This window comes from Phycodurus eques, chromosome 4, assembly GCF_024500275.1.
Source record: "Phycodurus eques isolate BA_2022a chromosome 4, UOR_Pequ_1.1, whole genome shotgun sequence".
NCBI lineage: Eukaryota > Metazoa > Chordata > Actinopteri > Syngnathiformes > Syngnathidae > Phycodurus > Phycodurus eques.
Genome location: NC_084528.1, coordinates 3,662,491 through 3,679,450, shown reverse-complemented (window position 1 = coordinate 3,679,450; position 16,960 = coordinate 3,662,491). Strand labels below are relative to the sequence as shown.

Sequence of the window (16,960 nt, the reverse complement as noted above, 5' to 3'; positions counted from 1 at the left end):
GCTGTACTGGCAAATGTGATGTGACAAAAGGACTCACATTTCCTGCTGTGTTCATCACTGACTTTATCTCCCTTTTACATGCCTTTGAGGATTTCATCTGAATGTAGGCTCTTACTTTGTACTGTAAAGGAAGAACAGGAGTCATTATGGAGGTGATAGCAGAGACAGATAAATATCATAGTCTAGTTCTCGTCCAGCATACCTGGTGCATCTTTGATTTAGCTGCCTCAATCATGGCTGAAAACTCTGCCTTCTGGTTCCCACCATCTTTGTTGTTCTAGAATTTTATTTTTTTTTAAAAGATGACAGCACATTTTGCCAACACTCAGATCAAACTAAAAGGTGTCACATACATTGATTGCTCTACAATAGTACAACTGGTAGCATTAAAGCGAGCGAAAAGGGATGAGCATAATAATTCATCTGTCAAATAAATTATTATTCAGAATTCTTTCCAGGTACAATTTTCATTTGCAGCTTTTATGTGGGACTTTCTTTCTGCCTCTGCCACGAAGTATATTTGCTTTGCTTGCCTTCAGAAAGTCCAAGTTTATTTATGCAGCATATTTAGGGTCATTTATCAATCTGCACTGTGTAGCACGTTCCTCTCATGTTTGCAACATTTGTTTGAATTTGATCAGAATGCAGAGACTTGTGCATGTCAGATTTCACATGAATTCACATGCTGTCTACATTGTGAAGGGCAGAAACAGGGACCGCTGCATCATGCAACAGCTCTCGATTCTTGTAGAAATACTGTATATCACTCTCTGGATGTTGCCTTTGTATCTGAGTTGTCTGAATTTGAAAAAAAGTGTGACTGAAAATTGGCTACCTCTGCTTTTCCGTTCTTGTTGCTTCCTTGTACAGATAGCTTATCCAGCACAGCCAAGAGATGGAGGGCCTTTTCTGGCTGGAATGTGAGCAGGTACAGATCCACCAACAGGAAACACACAGCCTGAGCAAACTTCTCTTCTAGGACAAATAACAGAATGACGCCATGCCAAACAGGATGGCTACAATACAAAGCACGACAAACTGTAACACCTTAGATTATAGATGAAATACTGTTACATAGTTTGAAACACATCAAAGTTAAAAACATATTGTCATTCCACGAGAACATACCAAACGGTTCCAGAAATTGATAGAGTTTCTCTCCAATGGAAATGGCTTCAGAGTATTGCCGCATATGATAGTGGACAATGGCTTGATTGTAGTACAACAAACTATTTTCAACATCATCCAACCCATCAACATCCTCTGTGGCTGTGTGAACCTGGATGATTTTCAGAGCGATTGAGAAAGGAAGCAACAGTGCTGTGGTATTCTTCACATTTCACTTAAAATTAACAACATAAGAAGCTGAAAGCATCTGGAGAAATAAGAGCCACATTCCCTTACCTGGCTTTTCATGGCCATTAGGCTTTGCTTAAGGTTTCCTGTGGTAGTCTGACCACTTTTGTAAAACTCTACAACAGCTTTATTCAAAGCGATCTTGTAGTCCTCTTTATTCAATTCTTGCAGGGCTTCAAGGTGTCTCAAAGACTCGTCATACTTGCCAGCCTGTGAATACAGTATAGTCGTGATCATCTGCATTGTTCTGACAATGTGTGTCAGACTACATCCCCTTCATTTATGAAACAATTGCTGGTGGTTTATGGAATGTTAAGGATATTGGCTAGTACTGTTACCAATATGGTTGACTCCATTAGGTCGGTACAGTGGTGTGAAAAAGGTCTTGGGCCCCCCTCCTGATTTCTTATTTGTTTGTATGTTTGTCACACTTAAATCCTTCTCATCATCAAACAAATTTAAATATTAGTCAAAGACAACACGAGGAAACATAAGTTTCATTTAAATGTTTTTATTATTATGAGAGGAAAAATAAGTCAAACCTTCACCTGTGTGAAAAAGTGATTGCCCCCATTAAAGCTAATAACTGGTTGGGCCACCCTGAGCAGCAACAACTGCAATCAAGCGTTTGCGGTAACTTGCAATGAGTCTCTTACAGCGCTGTGGAGGAATTTTGGCCCACTCATCTTTGCAGAATTGTTGTAATTGTGCCACATTGGAGGGTTTTCAAGCATGAACCGCCTTTTTAAGGTCTAGCCACAGTATCTCAATAGGATTCAGGTCAGGACTTTGACTAGGCCACTCCAAAGTCTACATTTTGTTTTTCTTCAGCCATTCAGCGGTGGACTTGTTAGTGTGTTTTGGATCATTGTCCTGCTGCAGAACCCAAGTTTCTTTCTGCTTGAGGTCACGAACAGATGGCCGGACATTCTCCAGCACTCTCACTCTGCTGCAGACCATTTTTGCCCAGTCTATTTCTTATGGTGGATTCATGAACACTGACCTTAACTGAGGCAAGTGAGGCCTGTAGTTCTTTTGGATGTTGTTGTGGGTCTCTTTTTCAAACGGGGCCATGTAGGTTTGGATTTCTATCTCGCTTAATAATAAAAACCATTTAAAAACTGCATTTTTTTATTTACTTGTGTTGTCTTGGACTAATATTTAAATAGTTTGATGATGGGAAACAGTTAAGTGTGACAATCAGGAAGGGGGCAAACACTTTCACACCACTGAAACGCAGATGATGCTGTGGTCGTTTTCTGACAGGTGGCAGTCCCACAACTGCGTTGGCTTAGTTGGGGGGAGGACGCCCAAAGAAATAATAATAATAACAACAACAACACTTTTGGCTGCTGTAAAAAATTTCCTTGTGATTCCCCGTCGAGGATAGTTGAAAAAAACCTTTCACCTCCATTTTCATTTTTCAAAATGGTTGACCATTTATTATTTTTTTCCGCATTTCATCCCATAACCAATTTCAAGACACAAGAACCACTTGTGACAGTGTGATGCTATTGAAATGAAAGCTGTCTTATTCTTTGATATTTTAAGGTGAATTCATTGACCGGACTTGTTTAGTGTATCATACAGTAACTTCCTCAGTCACTGTCATCTGCAAACATACAGTGCCGCCAGGAAGTATTCACACCCCTTCACGTTTTCCACATTTTGCTGTTAGACTTATTCGAAAGGTGATTTGAGTATAGTTTTCTTTAGAGAAATCTACATAAAATATTCTATTATGGCAAAGTAAAAACATTTCCACTAGGCTTTACACAATCAGGATTTTTGGGGCCGATCACCGATCTGAAAAAAACGATAACCGATCCGATCACAAGATGGAGGAATGTGTCTATTTAAATGGCCTGTTCATTTACTGTATATACTTGCTCAAAAAAGATGGCAGGAAGTACATACAGTAATTAATGTATCCACTTTTTGTTTGTTGGTATTCTGTGAGATTTTTCAATCGTAAAATATGTGCTTTGGCTCCATAAAGGTTGGAAGACAGATGACAGAAATAAGTAGTAGACAGACGAGACACTCGGGGCTGAACGGCTCGAGATTTTTGGGAGTCAACGACAATAAGATGAACATCAAGTTCAAGTCGATTAATCGATGATTTCATTGATATGAATGTCCCCCAAACTTTTTTTTTTTTTTTTTGCACCTTAGATCGTTTTCACGAAAAGACATAGTTGGATGGACCAACATCAAGACAAATAAAAGCAATTTGTTGTTCCAAGAAAGAATGCCTGATTACATGTTAGCATAAAGCTTGCTTAATTTCTTAATTAATTATTGTGCAAGTCATATTTTGTCAAGAAAAAATTTCAAAATTGTCCACAATTTTTTTTATTGTGTTTTTTGTTCCATTTGTTTGTTTAGGACAAAACCTAATGTTACTTCAATAGATGTAATTTTTTTTTAACCAAAGGAAATCCTGAAACTCACAAGGGTAAAGACGCTTTTTATTTTCAAGAAAGAATGCCTCATTTCATGCTTATATTTGTATTTTATTTAGAAAAAAATGTCAAACTATTATAAGAATAACATCTGATTTTTGCAAGGAAAATGTCATTTCTTTTCTAGGAAAAAAATTTAATGAGGTATGGTGTTTTTCTTTGAAAAAAAAAAAAAGCTTCATATTCGCAAGCAGGGATGGGAAGAGGAGACAAGGAGAGAAGGAGAGGGAGCAAACACCAAAAAAAAGAAAGAAAGAGCAGAATGAAAACTGGATACAAAGTGAGCGAGAGGAGGAGAGAAAAGGAGGAAGCACTTAGACAGAAGAAGGGCCTTGGTCAGAGAAGAGAACAAGAACCCTATAGTCACTAAGGCGGAGCTCCAGTGTTCCCTTGCGGAGATAGGAGAACCATCCAGAAGGTTAACCATTGCTAATGCACTCTACCAAACAGACCTTTATGGTAGAGTGGCCACACGGAGTTAGAGTTTCCTAAAAGGCACCTTAAGGATTCTCAGACCTGCAGAAACAAAATTATTTGGTATGAAACTATAGAAAGTTTTTGGCCTGGATTGCAAGCATCATATCTGGAGAAGAAGTGGCACTCCTCATCCCCTGGCTAACACGGTCTCGACTGTGAAGCATGGAGGGGCCAGCATCATGCTGTGGGGCTGTTTTTCTGCTACAGGAACCGGGACGACTAGTACGCATAGAGGGTAAGATGACAGCTGCCAAATTTAGATAAATTCTTCGAGAGAACTTACTCCAGAGCGCATTGAACTCAGACTAGGGCGTTGATTCACTTTCCAACACGACAATGACCCAAACCACACAGCCAAGATAACAAAGGAGTGGCTTCAGGAGCAGCCTGTGAATGTCCTTGAGTGGCCCAGCCAGAGCTCGGACTTGAATCTAATCGAACATCTTTGGAAAGACCTAAAAATGGCTGTCCACCGACGCTGCCCATCCAACCTGACTGACCTTGAGAGGATCTGCAGAGAATGGGAGAAAATGCCGCAAAACAGGCATGCCAATCTCGTAGAGACATACCCAAGAAGACTTGAGGCTGTGATTCCTGCCAAAGGTGCTACAACAATATATTAAGCCAAGGGTGTGAATACTTATGTACCTTATGTACCTATGTGTGAATACTTATGTACCTAAATTTGCACAACTGTCCGAAAACGTTTTTACTTTGTCATTATGGGATATTTTACGTGGATTTTTGTTAAAAGAAAACTATACTCAAATTATCTTTAGAATAAGTCTGTAACATATCAAAATGCGGAAAAAGTGAAGGGGTGTAAATACTTTAAATACTTACACTGTATGCCAGTGATGTTGCTGAAGGAGTGCATCATCGGCACGTTTGCGGGTAATTCTTTTTTTTTTATTCCTTTTTTCACGCATTTGCAGGTATTTAAATACATCTTAGAATGGCTCCAAATGTCAAATTATGTTTCATAATGATCAACAAAACATCTTGAGATGTGGGAATACAAGTTTACTGAACTAATGGTCATGATAAGCTACATAATATTACCAAACAATCATCATGGTATTAACCAAGCTGGGGAAGAAAGGCTCTTTCAGTGCTTTACCATTAAAATAAAGGTGTCAATTACCTATATAAAAAAGAAATCTCAATAATTCCGATATCATATTAAAGGGTTTTACATTCCCTTTCCAAAGTAACATGTTTCTTTGAAATAACAGCAAACATTTTTGAAGATTGTGAACATTTTTCTTCACATACATTATGGTTACTACTCCATTATGTTTATGGGTCAATATTTTAATAGATGATTGTGTAGAGAACAAAAAATAAAAAAACATTTTAAAAGGTTCCTTAAAACAAAAGTGAGAACACTCACCACAAACGATTCATATGCAGTGGCTGCCATTTCTTTCTCTTGGTCTGTCATTCCAGCTGACATGTCATGCTTTGCCTCATTTTGCTCTGATAGGAAAGAATGCAAATGTGTGAAAAATCGGCAAAATTACCACTGACTGTCTTGAGCAGTGCTTACAATGTGGTTACATGAGCATTATCGGTCATCCTGACACTTGACTGCTTTTCACACATCTATACCATCCAAATCAACTTGAAATGGTTTTAACATCAATATTGCTTTGTTTACCGTCATCAAAAAGCACTCGACAAAAGCCTATGAAGTTAGAACGATTAGGAATCTACCATTGGCCAATTTTTGGGGGGTGTTCAAGCATTGAGATTATTTTTTTTATTTTTTTTACTATTTCCTCAATAAACAATCTAGAAATGTGTAGAACTATAAAGTACTTGGTTGAAACTTTATTTTTAAAACCCCTTGCCTCAAAAATCGTTTTATGCACCCAATCCCTCCCACTGGGTTCTGAGCATACTATTAGCACAGAGCAATACGTTGCCTGCCAAGGACATACAGTTGTGGTGACAGCACAAAGCAGGAAATACCTGCCTTAAACCAGGATGTGTGTAATATTTTGTAACATTCCACACAAAATCAACACACTATTATCATTACCATTCTTCATTTCTCCACTTTGTAGCACCCTGTTTATGTTGTTTGGTAAGCGTTAGCTAGCAAATGTTTCAGGTGGTGAGAAGCAGCAGAGACAGCACAACTGTCATCGGTTCAGTGTCGGTGTCATGCGCACCTGCCGCCCTAAATGAGTCACTGTGCCTCCCTGCCACCGTCCCATGTAGTGTAGCCTTTTCATGCAAAATTTTATATACAACCCCAATTCCAATGAAGTTGGGACATTGTGTTAAACAAATAAAAACAGAATACAATGATTTGCAAATCATGTTCAACCTATATTTAATTGAATACACTACAAAGACAAGATATTTAATGTTCAAACTGATAAACTTTATTGTGTTTAGCAAATAATCAATAACTTCGAATTTTATGGCTGCAACACATTCCAAAAAAGCTTACCACAGTGTTCCATCACCTTTTCTTTTATTAACATTCAATAAACGTTTGGGAACTGAGGACACTTAATTGTTGAAGCTTTGTAAGTGGAATCTTTCCCATTCTTGCTTGATGTACAGCTTCAGCTGTTCAACAGTCCGGGTCTCCGTTGTCGTATTTCACGCTTCATAATGCGCCACACATTTTCAATGGGAGCCAGGTCTGGACTGCAGGCAGGCTAGCCTAGTACCCGCACTCTTTTACTATGAAGCCACACTGTTGTAACACGTACAGAATGTGGTTTGGCATTGTCTTGCTGAAATAAGCAGGGGCATCCATGAAAAAGACGTTGCTTGGATGCAGCATGTTTCTCCAAAACCTGTATGTACCTCTCAGCATTAATGGTGCCTTCACAGATGTGAAAGTTACCCATGCCATTGGCACTAGCACAGCCCCATACCATCACAGATGCTGACTTTTGAACTTTGCGTCCATAACAGTCCGGATGGTTCTTTTCCTCTTTGGCCAAGAGGACACGACGTCCACAATTTCCAAAAACAATTTGAAATGTGGACTCGTCGGACCACAGAACACTTTTCCACTTTGCATCCATCAGTCCATCTTAGATGAGCTCGGGTCCAGAGAAGCCGGCGGCCTTTCTGGGTGCTGTTGATTAATGGCTTTTGCTTTGCATAGCCGAGTTTCAAGTTGCACTTACGTATGTTGCGCCGAACTGTATTTACTGACATTGGTTTTCTGAAATGTTCCTGAGCTCATGTGGTGATATCCTTTACACATTGATGTCGATTTATGATGCAGTGCCGCCTGAGGGATCGAAGGTCACGGGCATTCAATGTTGGTTTTCGGCCTTGCCGCTTACATGCAGTGATTTCTCCAGATTCTCTGAACCTTTTGATGATATTATGGTTCGTAGATGATGAAATCCCTATATTCCTTGCCACTGTACGTTGAGGAACATTGTCCTTAAACTGTTCCGACTTTTTTCTCACGCACTTGCTCACAAAGAGGTGACTCGCCCCATCTTTGCTTGTGAATGACAGGTTTTTGCCACCTGTCCCAGCTTTTTTGGAATGTGTTGCAGCCATAAAATTCTAAGTTAATGATTATTTGCTAAAAACAATAAGGTTTATCAGTTTGAACATTAAATATCTTGTCTTTGTAGTGTATTCAATTGAATATAGTTTGAACGTGATTTGCCAATCATTGTATTCTGTTTTTATTTGTTTAACACAATGTCCCAACTTCATTGGAATTGGGGTTGTAATTTCATCAAAGTGTAAATCAATATATTTCAGCCACGAACAGTGAGATAAAGATAAAAGAGAATCAAAACAAAAGAAAAATGCACTGATCATTTGCATATACAGTGCCATCAGAAAGTATTCACACACCTTCACTTTTTCCACATTTTGCTGTTAGACTTATTCAAAAGCTGATTTGAGCATCATTAAAAAATATATACATATAAATAACATATCCCGTAATGACAAAGTAAAAACATTTTAAGAGAGTTGTGCAAATGTATTGAAAATGAAAACATTTAAACAATAGATAGTATTAGTATTAGTATTCACAGCCTTGGCTTAATATTTTGTTGAAGTACCTTTGGCAGCAATCACATACTCAAGTCTTCTTGGTTATGTCTCTATGAACGTGGCACACCTGTTTTGGGGCGTTTTCTCCCATTCTTCTCTGCAGCTCCTCTCAGTCGGAGTTCCAGAGCACTCTGGAGCAAGTTCTCTTGAAGAATTTCTCTATATTTGGCAGCTGTCATTTTACCCTCTATGCAGACTAGCCGCCCAGTTCTTGCAGTAGAAAAGCAGCCTCACAGCATGATGCGGCCACCACCATGCTTCACAGTAGAGATGGTGTTAGCCAGGTGATGAGCAGTGCCTCTTCTTTTCCTTTCGGGCTTGTCCCGTTAGCGGTCGCCACAGCGCATCATCCTTTTCCATGTAAGCCTATCTCCTGCATCCTCCTCTCAAACACCAACTGCCCTTCCCTCACAACATCCATTAACCTTCTCTTTGGTCTTCCTCTAGCTCTCTTGCCTAGCAGCTCCATCCTCATCATCCTTCTACCAATATACTCACTATTTCTCCTCTGGACGTGTCCAAACCATCGAAGTCTGCTCTCTCTAACTTTGTCTCCAAAACATCGAACCTTGGCTGTCCCTCTGATGAGCTCACCAATCACGACTCTCTCTGTCTGGGATGCTCAGAACTACTTCGTCTAGCTCCTTACAGAATTTCTCCTTCACCTCTAGGTCACATCCAACCTGTGGGGCAAAGTCCCCACATTCAGTTCTAGGCTCTGTGCTTCTCTTTCTGCCAAAGAACCCGCTTTCCACCTCTTCTTCTTCGACTTCGACCCACAGTAGCTGAATTTCCAACGGCGCCCTGCAGGTGGACGGCGCCAGTGGCGGACGTTGCTAACCCGGGCCACGACCGATCCGGTATGGAATTCTTTGGATGAACGCTCATATTTGTTTGGCAAAGTTTTAAGCCGGATGCAATTCCTGACGCAACCCTCTGCATTTATCCAGTCTTTGGACCGGCCTACAGTTTGCACTGGCTTGTGCCCCCTCATAGGGCTGCATTCTCTTCTTTTCCAGATATGACGCTTGCAATTCAGGCCAAAAGTGACTTCTGTCTGGCCACTCTACCATAAGCGCCTAATTGGTGGAGTGAGTTAGCAGTGGTTGACCTTCTGGATGATTCGCCTATCTCCATAAGGGAACACTGGAGCGCCACCTTAGTGACCATAGGACTCTTGTTCATCTCTCTCACCAAGGCCCTTCTTCCCCGGTTACTCAGCTTGGTCGGACGCCCAAATCTAGGAAGGGTCCTGGTGGTTCCAAACTTCTTCCATTTCCGAATAATCAAGACCACAGTGCTTTTCGGTACCTTCAATGCTGCTGAAATTCTTCTGTATCCTTCCCCAGATTTGTGCCTTGACACAATCCTGTCTCAGAGGTCTGCAGACCATTCCTTGGACTTCATTGCTTGGTTTCTGCTCTGATATGCACAGCCAACTATGAGGCTTTATATAGACAGGTGTGTACCATTCCAAATTATGTTCAATTAACTGAATTTACCACAGGTGGACTCCATTCAAGTTGTAGAAGCATCTCAAGGGTGATCAGTGGAAATCAGATGCACCTGAACTAAAGTATGAGTGTCATAGCAAAGGGTGTGAATACTTATGTACTTATTCTGTTTGAATGTTTAACTTTTTTTATAAATTTACACAAATGTCTGAAAATATGTTTTTACTTTTTTATGGGATATTTTATGTAGATTAAAACAAAACAAAAAATATACTCAAATCAGTTTTAGAAAAAGTCTGTAACAGCAAAATGTGGAAAACGTGAAGGAGTGTGGTGGCACTGTAGTTACATCACATCTTGTCAGGCCATGCCAAGTTTTTTCTGAAAAATGTGTTTTCAGCCCACAGGCACACACAATCCTCCATAAAATATAAGGCCCAGCTGGTTCAGGTGTGTTTGATGGACATGACAGAAAAATGCACAAGCAAATGGAAAGACACTGTCGTTGCATATAGAAAAATGTTCACACGCAGCCTCAACTCATCTACAGACAAGCCATGTGTTTAATATAACCCATATGCATGCGTGCCCCACCCTGGCACCTGCTTTTAGGTTTAATGTTGTGTGTGACTGTGTGTGGGCACACATTACTTTTTTTTGAGAAATTAAAGAATCAGTGCCATGCATACCCACACAATAGCCAAAAAAGAAAGGTTATGATTCAAAACATACAGGGCTCCGCAACATATTACAGGATTTACAGTAGTGATGAACCGTACAGACCAATCACATGCGAGTTCAGCAACCCCCTTCAGCCAATCAAATCTGCATCTCAGGCAGTAAACACTGATTGCGCGCAGCCTAGACAGAGACAAGGAGGAACATAGCAGGGGAGATCAGAAAATGACCGATAAAGGACGAAAACATTTGGAACGGCGCTTAAAATGGAATAGTCAGTGTCATTTTGGTTTATACTTCTCAGTGGGAAATTCCAACTGGAAGCACTTATTAAAAGTTCATATATGTAAAATGCCATTATGAAACTAAACAAAGGTTTTGAACAAACACAATATCTAAAATGGTTTTGTTAAGATTCGTTAATTTAAAATATGTACAATTATATTTGTAATAAATGTAAAATTGTTTGAGATATCACTATTGTCTCAAACAAAAACGAGGAAAAACAAACTATATTTCTCAAGTACTTTATCTTAACACGTATAACTTTCTTTTTGTTTACTTGCTCTTATTGTGAAATGCAGCCTTATTTTTATTTAGTAAATAAGAGAACATTACATATTGGTGCTCATCTGTTTGATTACCAGTGCAGAATTTGTAAGACATACAATATTTATGCTCGAATATCCTTATATCAGTCACATTAAAAAAAAAAAAACAAAAAAAAAACAATATGATCATTTATTGTGAAAGTTTTGGGGAAAATATATCATTCTAAAAAATTTGCTATTGTGGCAGGCCTAAACAATGTATTGACAAACAGCAAGAGCAATGGCTAACAAAAATATTGTTCAAACAGTATAAAAGATAGAGTAACAACCGTAATAAAAATCTGCTATTTAGCGGGACCGCGAACCAAGAACCGTGATGTAGCAGAGGATTACTGTATTTGTATTCCGTGATGATAAAATGCAGGGACTCATTGCTTCGGGGCTGGGACTTATTGTTTCCATGACGTGCATCCCAGGACTCATATAGTCTAGTGTAAAATGATCTAAGAAGCACTATTCCCAGGATTAACCACTGAAGATGGGTCTGCGGCTCCTTTGTTTGGCACGGAGGTCACTCCAAGGAGCCTCCTGTTCTTCGCCTTTGATCCTTGACATCCACTTTTTGACTGTGCTGTAGCCTATTGCAGCTTTCCCCTACACATTTTGCAACCTTTTGCAAATGTTTAGTGGTGGTTCCCCTTCCAAAGCATGAAACTCAATCACAGCTCTCTGCTTCTGATGGGTATCTAACAATGACGTAAATTCCAAAATGGCTGACAGGAAGAGGACAGGCTTAAACTAAACTTTAAATAAACCTTCAAACAAGTATTCAAACTACAAACTGTGAAACTTTCTCAAATAAATAAATAAATAATCACTTATTAGGGGGTCAAATTGAAGTGGGCTCATTACAATTCAACTGCCCTGAGAATATTAAAAATGAACATTGCTCACAAATTCCAGAATTTAAAAGGGACATTTTCACACCCCACACCCACCTAGCCACACCTCTGACGACCACCATCATATCTCTGCGCCCCCACACACACACCCTTCTGCATTGACCATTCAGGAATAGGACATGAAATGTGTCTCTCTCAATAGATCTACAAAGCGGCAGGCCCCCGACAGTGTGTCCCCCTCTTGCTTGCAAGTCTGTGTGGACCAGCTTGCTCCAGTTTCCACACAGATCTTCAATGGATCTTTGGAACTGTGTGAAGTCCAATCCGGCCTCAAACGCTCCACCATCATCCCAGTCACCAAGAAACCTGCTATTTTAGGACTGAATGGCTACCCTGAAATCTGTAGTCATGAAGTCCTTTGAATGCTTCATGCTGGACCACATCAACAGCGTCACAGGACCCCTGCAGGACCCCCTGCAGTTTGCCTATCAAGCAAATAGGTCTGTGGATGACCCAATCAACATGAAACTGCACTTCATCCTTGAACACCTCGACGACGTAGGGAACTACACAAGGATACTGTTCGTAGACTTCAGCTCTGCTTTCAACACCATCATCCTCTCAGAACTCCTCTTCTCCAAGCTTCTCCACCTCAGAGTCTCACCTGCCATCTGCCAGTGAATCTACAGCTTCTTGAGGGGCACGACACAGCAGGTGAAGGTGGTGGACACCACCTCATCCACAAGCACCATCAGCACCGGGGCCCTCCAAGGATGTGTCCTCTCCCTCTCTCTGCAAACTCTTCTCTCGCTACGCAAATGACTGCACCCGACTGTCAAACTCCTGAAGTTTGCAGACGACACCACAGTCATTGGCCTCATCAAAGATGGTGGATGAGTCTGCGTATCGACAGCAATTGGAGCAGCAGGAGCTTTGTTGTGGCCGACACAACCTGGAGCTAAACACGCTCAAGAAGGTAGAGATGATGGTCGACTTCAGGAAACATCCTTCGGCACAGCTGCCCCTCACACTGTCCAACTGCCTTGTGTCAAGCGTCAAGACGTTCAAGTTCCTGGGAATTACTGTCTCTCAGTACCTGAAGTGGGAGACCAACACCAACTCCATCCTCAAAAAGACCCAGCGGCGGATGTACTTAATGCGGCTTCTAAGGAAGCATGGCTTGCCACAGGAGCTGCTGAGGCAGTACTACAAAGCGGTCATTGAATCGGTTTTGTGTTCATCCATCACAGTTTGGTTTGTTGCTCCCACAAAGAAGGACAAAATTAGACTGCAACGGACAGTCAAGACTGCTGACAAAAATTATAGGTACTGACCTACCCACTTGAGGACTTGTACCAGGGGCCGAAATTAACTTTTTGACTCACCGGCAAATTTGGCCAGTAGATGAGAAAATCCAATGGGCAAGGGGGATTTACATGGGGGATTCACAATATATCGAATTAATATCATCGCAATAATGGCACGTCCAATATGTGTATGGGTGCAGCCCATATGTGTGCAACAAACAGAGATGTCACAGCAACATTCAACTTCTTCTTTTCCTTTCGGCTTGTCTCTTTAGGGTTCGCCACAGTGTGTCATCCTTTTCCATGTAAGCCTATCTCCTGTATCCTCCTCTCTAACACCAACTGCCCTCATGTCTTCCCTCACGACATCCATCAAGCTTCTCTTTGGTCTTCCTCCAGCTCTCTTGCCTGGCAGCTCCATCCTCATCATCCTTCTACCAATATACTCATTTCTCCCTCCTCTGGACGTGTCCAAATCATCGAAGTCTGCTCTCTCTAACTTTGTCTCCAAAACATCGAACCTCGGCTGTCCCTCTGATGAGCTCATTTCTAATTTTATCCAACCTGGTCACTCTGAGAGCGAACCTCAACATCTTCATTTCTGCCACCTCCAGCTCTGCTTCCTGTTGTCTCTTCAGTGCCAATGTCTCTAATCCGTACATCATGGCTGGCCTCACCACAGTCTTATAAACTTTGCCCTTCATCCTAGCAGAGACTGTTCTGTCAAATAACACACCTGACACCTTCCTCCACCCGTTCCAGCCGTTTCTTCACTTCCTGTCTCAGCTTCCACCACATGGTTCTTTGCTCTGACTTTGTCTTCCTAATCTTCCTCCCCACCACCAGTCATCTTACACACCACCGTCCTATGGTGTCTAGCCACACTCTCCCCTACCACAACCTTACAGTCAGTAACCTCCTTCAGATTACATCGTCTGCACAAGATGTAATCCACCTGTGTGCTTCTACCTCCGCTCTTGTAGGTCACCCTATGTTCCTGCCTCTTATGGGAAAAAAAGTGTTCACTATAGCCATTTGCATCCTTTTTGCAAAGTCTACCACCATCTGTCCCTCAAAGTTCCTTTCCTGGGTGACGTACTTACCCATCACTTCTTCATCACCCCGGTTTCCTACACCAAGCATGACTCTCTGTCTGGGATGCTCAGAACTACTTCATCTAGCTCCTTCCAGAATTTCTTTCACCTCTAGGTCACATCCTACTCCATGGTAAAATAATTTAAACCCTGCCCCTAAACTTCTAGCCTCACTGCCATTCCACCTGGTCTCCTGGACAGACAATATATCAACCTTTCTCCTAATCATGTCAACCAACTCCCGAGATTTTCCTGTCATAGTCCCAACATTCAAAGTTCCCACATTCAGTTCTAGGCTCTGTGCTTTCCTCTTCTCTTTCCACCTCTTCTTCTTCTTCTTCTTCTTCGACTTCGACCCACAGTAGCTAAATTTGCACAGGCGCCCTGCAGGTTGACGGCGCCTTTGGCGGGCGTTGTTAACCTGGGCCACGACCAATCCAGTATGGAATTCTTTGGATGAATGCTCATATTTGTTTGGCAAAGTTTTAAGCTGGATGCCCTTCCTGACACAACCCTCTGCATATCCAGGCTTGGGACCGGCCTACAGTTTGCACTGGCTTGTGTCCCCCATAGGGTTGATTTCACAGCAACATTAAACAATAGCAATAAAAATCGTTTTAATTAACATCTATAAAGTGTGGCCTCCCTTTTAGTGACACAGTCCTCGTGCTACAGCATTACAGCCTCCATGGGATCATACTCCCTGGCCTGTGTGCTTCTGTTTAATTTTTCATCTTTGAACACTTAAGGGACTTTCAAGCAGCTTGGAGGATGAAACATCAGGCTGTCAATGTTTCATTCAAATTTGGTTTTACAAAGTTGTGATTTTGCTTAATAAAACTGCTGTGCTGTTTGTGGTATTACTAAATGTATATTTTGTCATACTAGAGTAGCTCCAACTACTGGAGACAAATTCCTGTCTTGTAACATGCTTAGCCAATAAAGCTGATTCTGAGATGACAGCTTTCATTCACGAATGAAGATGACGGTCACAAGTTACAGCCCTAAAGTGCAGATGCTGTGAGCTAAGGATTAGGAGCAAAATGGTGGATAATTAAGCTTTAATTTCATAAATACCAGGAGGACTCAAACAGACCCACTAGTTTATTTGAAAGTAAGTTTTAACCAAAGTTTTAATGTTGTGTCATGTAACACAAAACTGACTTCTTCAATGTAAAACACTATACTTTTTTTAGATACAAGTTTATACACAAAAAAAAAAAAACGATGTACGCGTGTTATCCTCACTTTAGATGTCAAAAGGCTGTTGTGGCTCCCGCCAGGTTTTTGTTGTTGTTTTTTTTCCTCCGTGGGAGTCTGTCCAAATTGCTATTTTAAAGTATTTTAATGTTTCCGAGCCCTCACCTAGAAACCAAGCTTCTCTTGCAAGTATTCTTAAAAACGTTTGGTAGGTCAGCAGGCGCATCGAGAATAAAAGTTAACGAGGTACATGACTATTACGTAGCTAAACAGCGCTGCATATTGAGAAAAAAATAAATGCAACATTGGTGGTCATATACACAACATGTTAATAACTATAGGACTGACAAATTTAATCAAGGGCTGTCTTTTCAACGATTATATGAACCAAGTTTAAATGCTAGTTCAACTCCCCTGACTTGCTAACTGGCTAACGTTTACCAATATCCTTACCTGTGTTTTCTGCCATGTTTCGACCTTTCTGACTTCAAATAGATATGCTCAATCTGCACGCAAAAATGAAATTAATTGTCGATTCAGTTGATTTGCGAAATCAACTTTAACAATGGAATCATAAATGTCCGCTGTGTTTAGCATAGAAGATTGCTACAACAAAACATCTGTCGCGTTTCATATGCTTCTTTGTGGGTAGGGGACAGTTTGCAACTAAGGCGTAAGAATACAGCAGCGCCCTCCCTGGATGGGAGTTAAATTACAAGAAACGAAAACAACCACTGGAAAAAGTTGACAGGGTACAATTGAAAAAGTTTGGAACATTTGTAGAAGCTTGTCTTCGGACTTGCAAAATCATCAAGTGAGCCAACTCAGTATGAAGCTATTTGCCACATTGTTGTTTGCACTGTGGGAATGCTTCAAACCACGCGGTTTATGTTGTGTTTGATTATCTGGCAAGAGCCTATTGCCTGATTTTACTCTTTGTGTGATTATTATTTGCCTTTAGGTGGTAAGATGGTTTCTTCATTTGATTTGGTTTCTGTAATGGGTGGGCAGGCCCTACGGCAGTGGTGTCAAACTCATTTTTGTCGCGGGCCACATTGTAATTACGGTTTAATCACCTGAGCATATTATTACACATACACAACAAATTGATGGATAACTCGTATTGAAATCAGAAGTCAAGGATTATAAATTTGTTCACCTATAGTTCAAGTTACTGTAAAAGGGGTTTTGGTGACAAAAAAAAATGCTTGCAATATGTCAACATTATTATTTATTACATATGAAAATTAGAAATGTTGGTACAGATTTTAGCAAGAATCATGTAAGTTGACACACATGAGTTTCTTGCGTCGGCCACATGATGATGTCGTGGTCCTGATCTGGCCCCTGGGCCTTGAGTTTGCCAACTATGCACTACAGTGACCCAGCTATTTGTACACAAGCAGTCATTTTAGTTTCCTTT

General features: G+C 40.8%; 1 protein-coding gene across 5 annotated transcripts in view; it reads right to left on the bottom strand.

Moving 5' to 3' along the window:
- cnot10 (CCR4-NOT transcription complex, subunit 10) overlaps window positions 1-16,172 on the bottom strand; it is a 49,698-nt gene extending 33,526 nt beyond the window's left edge. For 3 of the 5 annotated variants that reach the window (XM_061673653.1, XM_061673654.1, XM_061673657.1), the window contains exons 1-7: window positions 15,991-16,172; window positions 5,692-5,777; window positions 1,405-1,566; window positions 1,129-1,279; window positions 836-975; window positions 203-277; window positions 38-121 (exon numbers count right to left, since the gene is read on the bottom strand). In XM_061673653.1, the coding sequence (XP_061529637.1) occupies window positions 38-121; window positions 203-277; window positions 836-975; window positions 1,129-1,279; window positions 1,405-1,566; window positions 5,692-5,777; window positions 15,991-16,006 (714 nt within the window). In that variant the 5' untranslated portion in view covers window positions 16,007-16,172. Of the gene's footprint in view, window positions 1-37; window positions 122-202; window positions 278-835; window positions 976-1,128; window positions 1,280-1,404; window positions 1,567-5,691; window positions 5,778-10,588; window positions 10,667-15,990 lie in introns of all 5 variants that reach the window. The other 2 variants (XM_061673656.1, XM_061673655.1) reach the window with 2 other exon arrangements.
- Window positions 16,173-16,960: the final 788 nt, after the last annotated feature.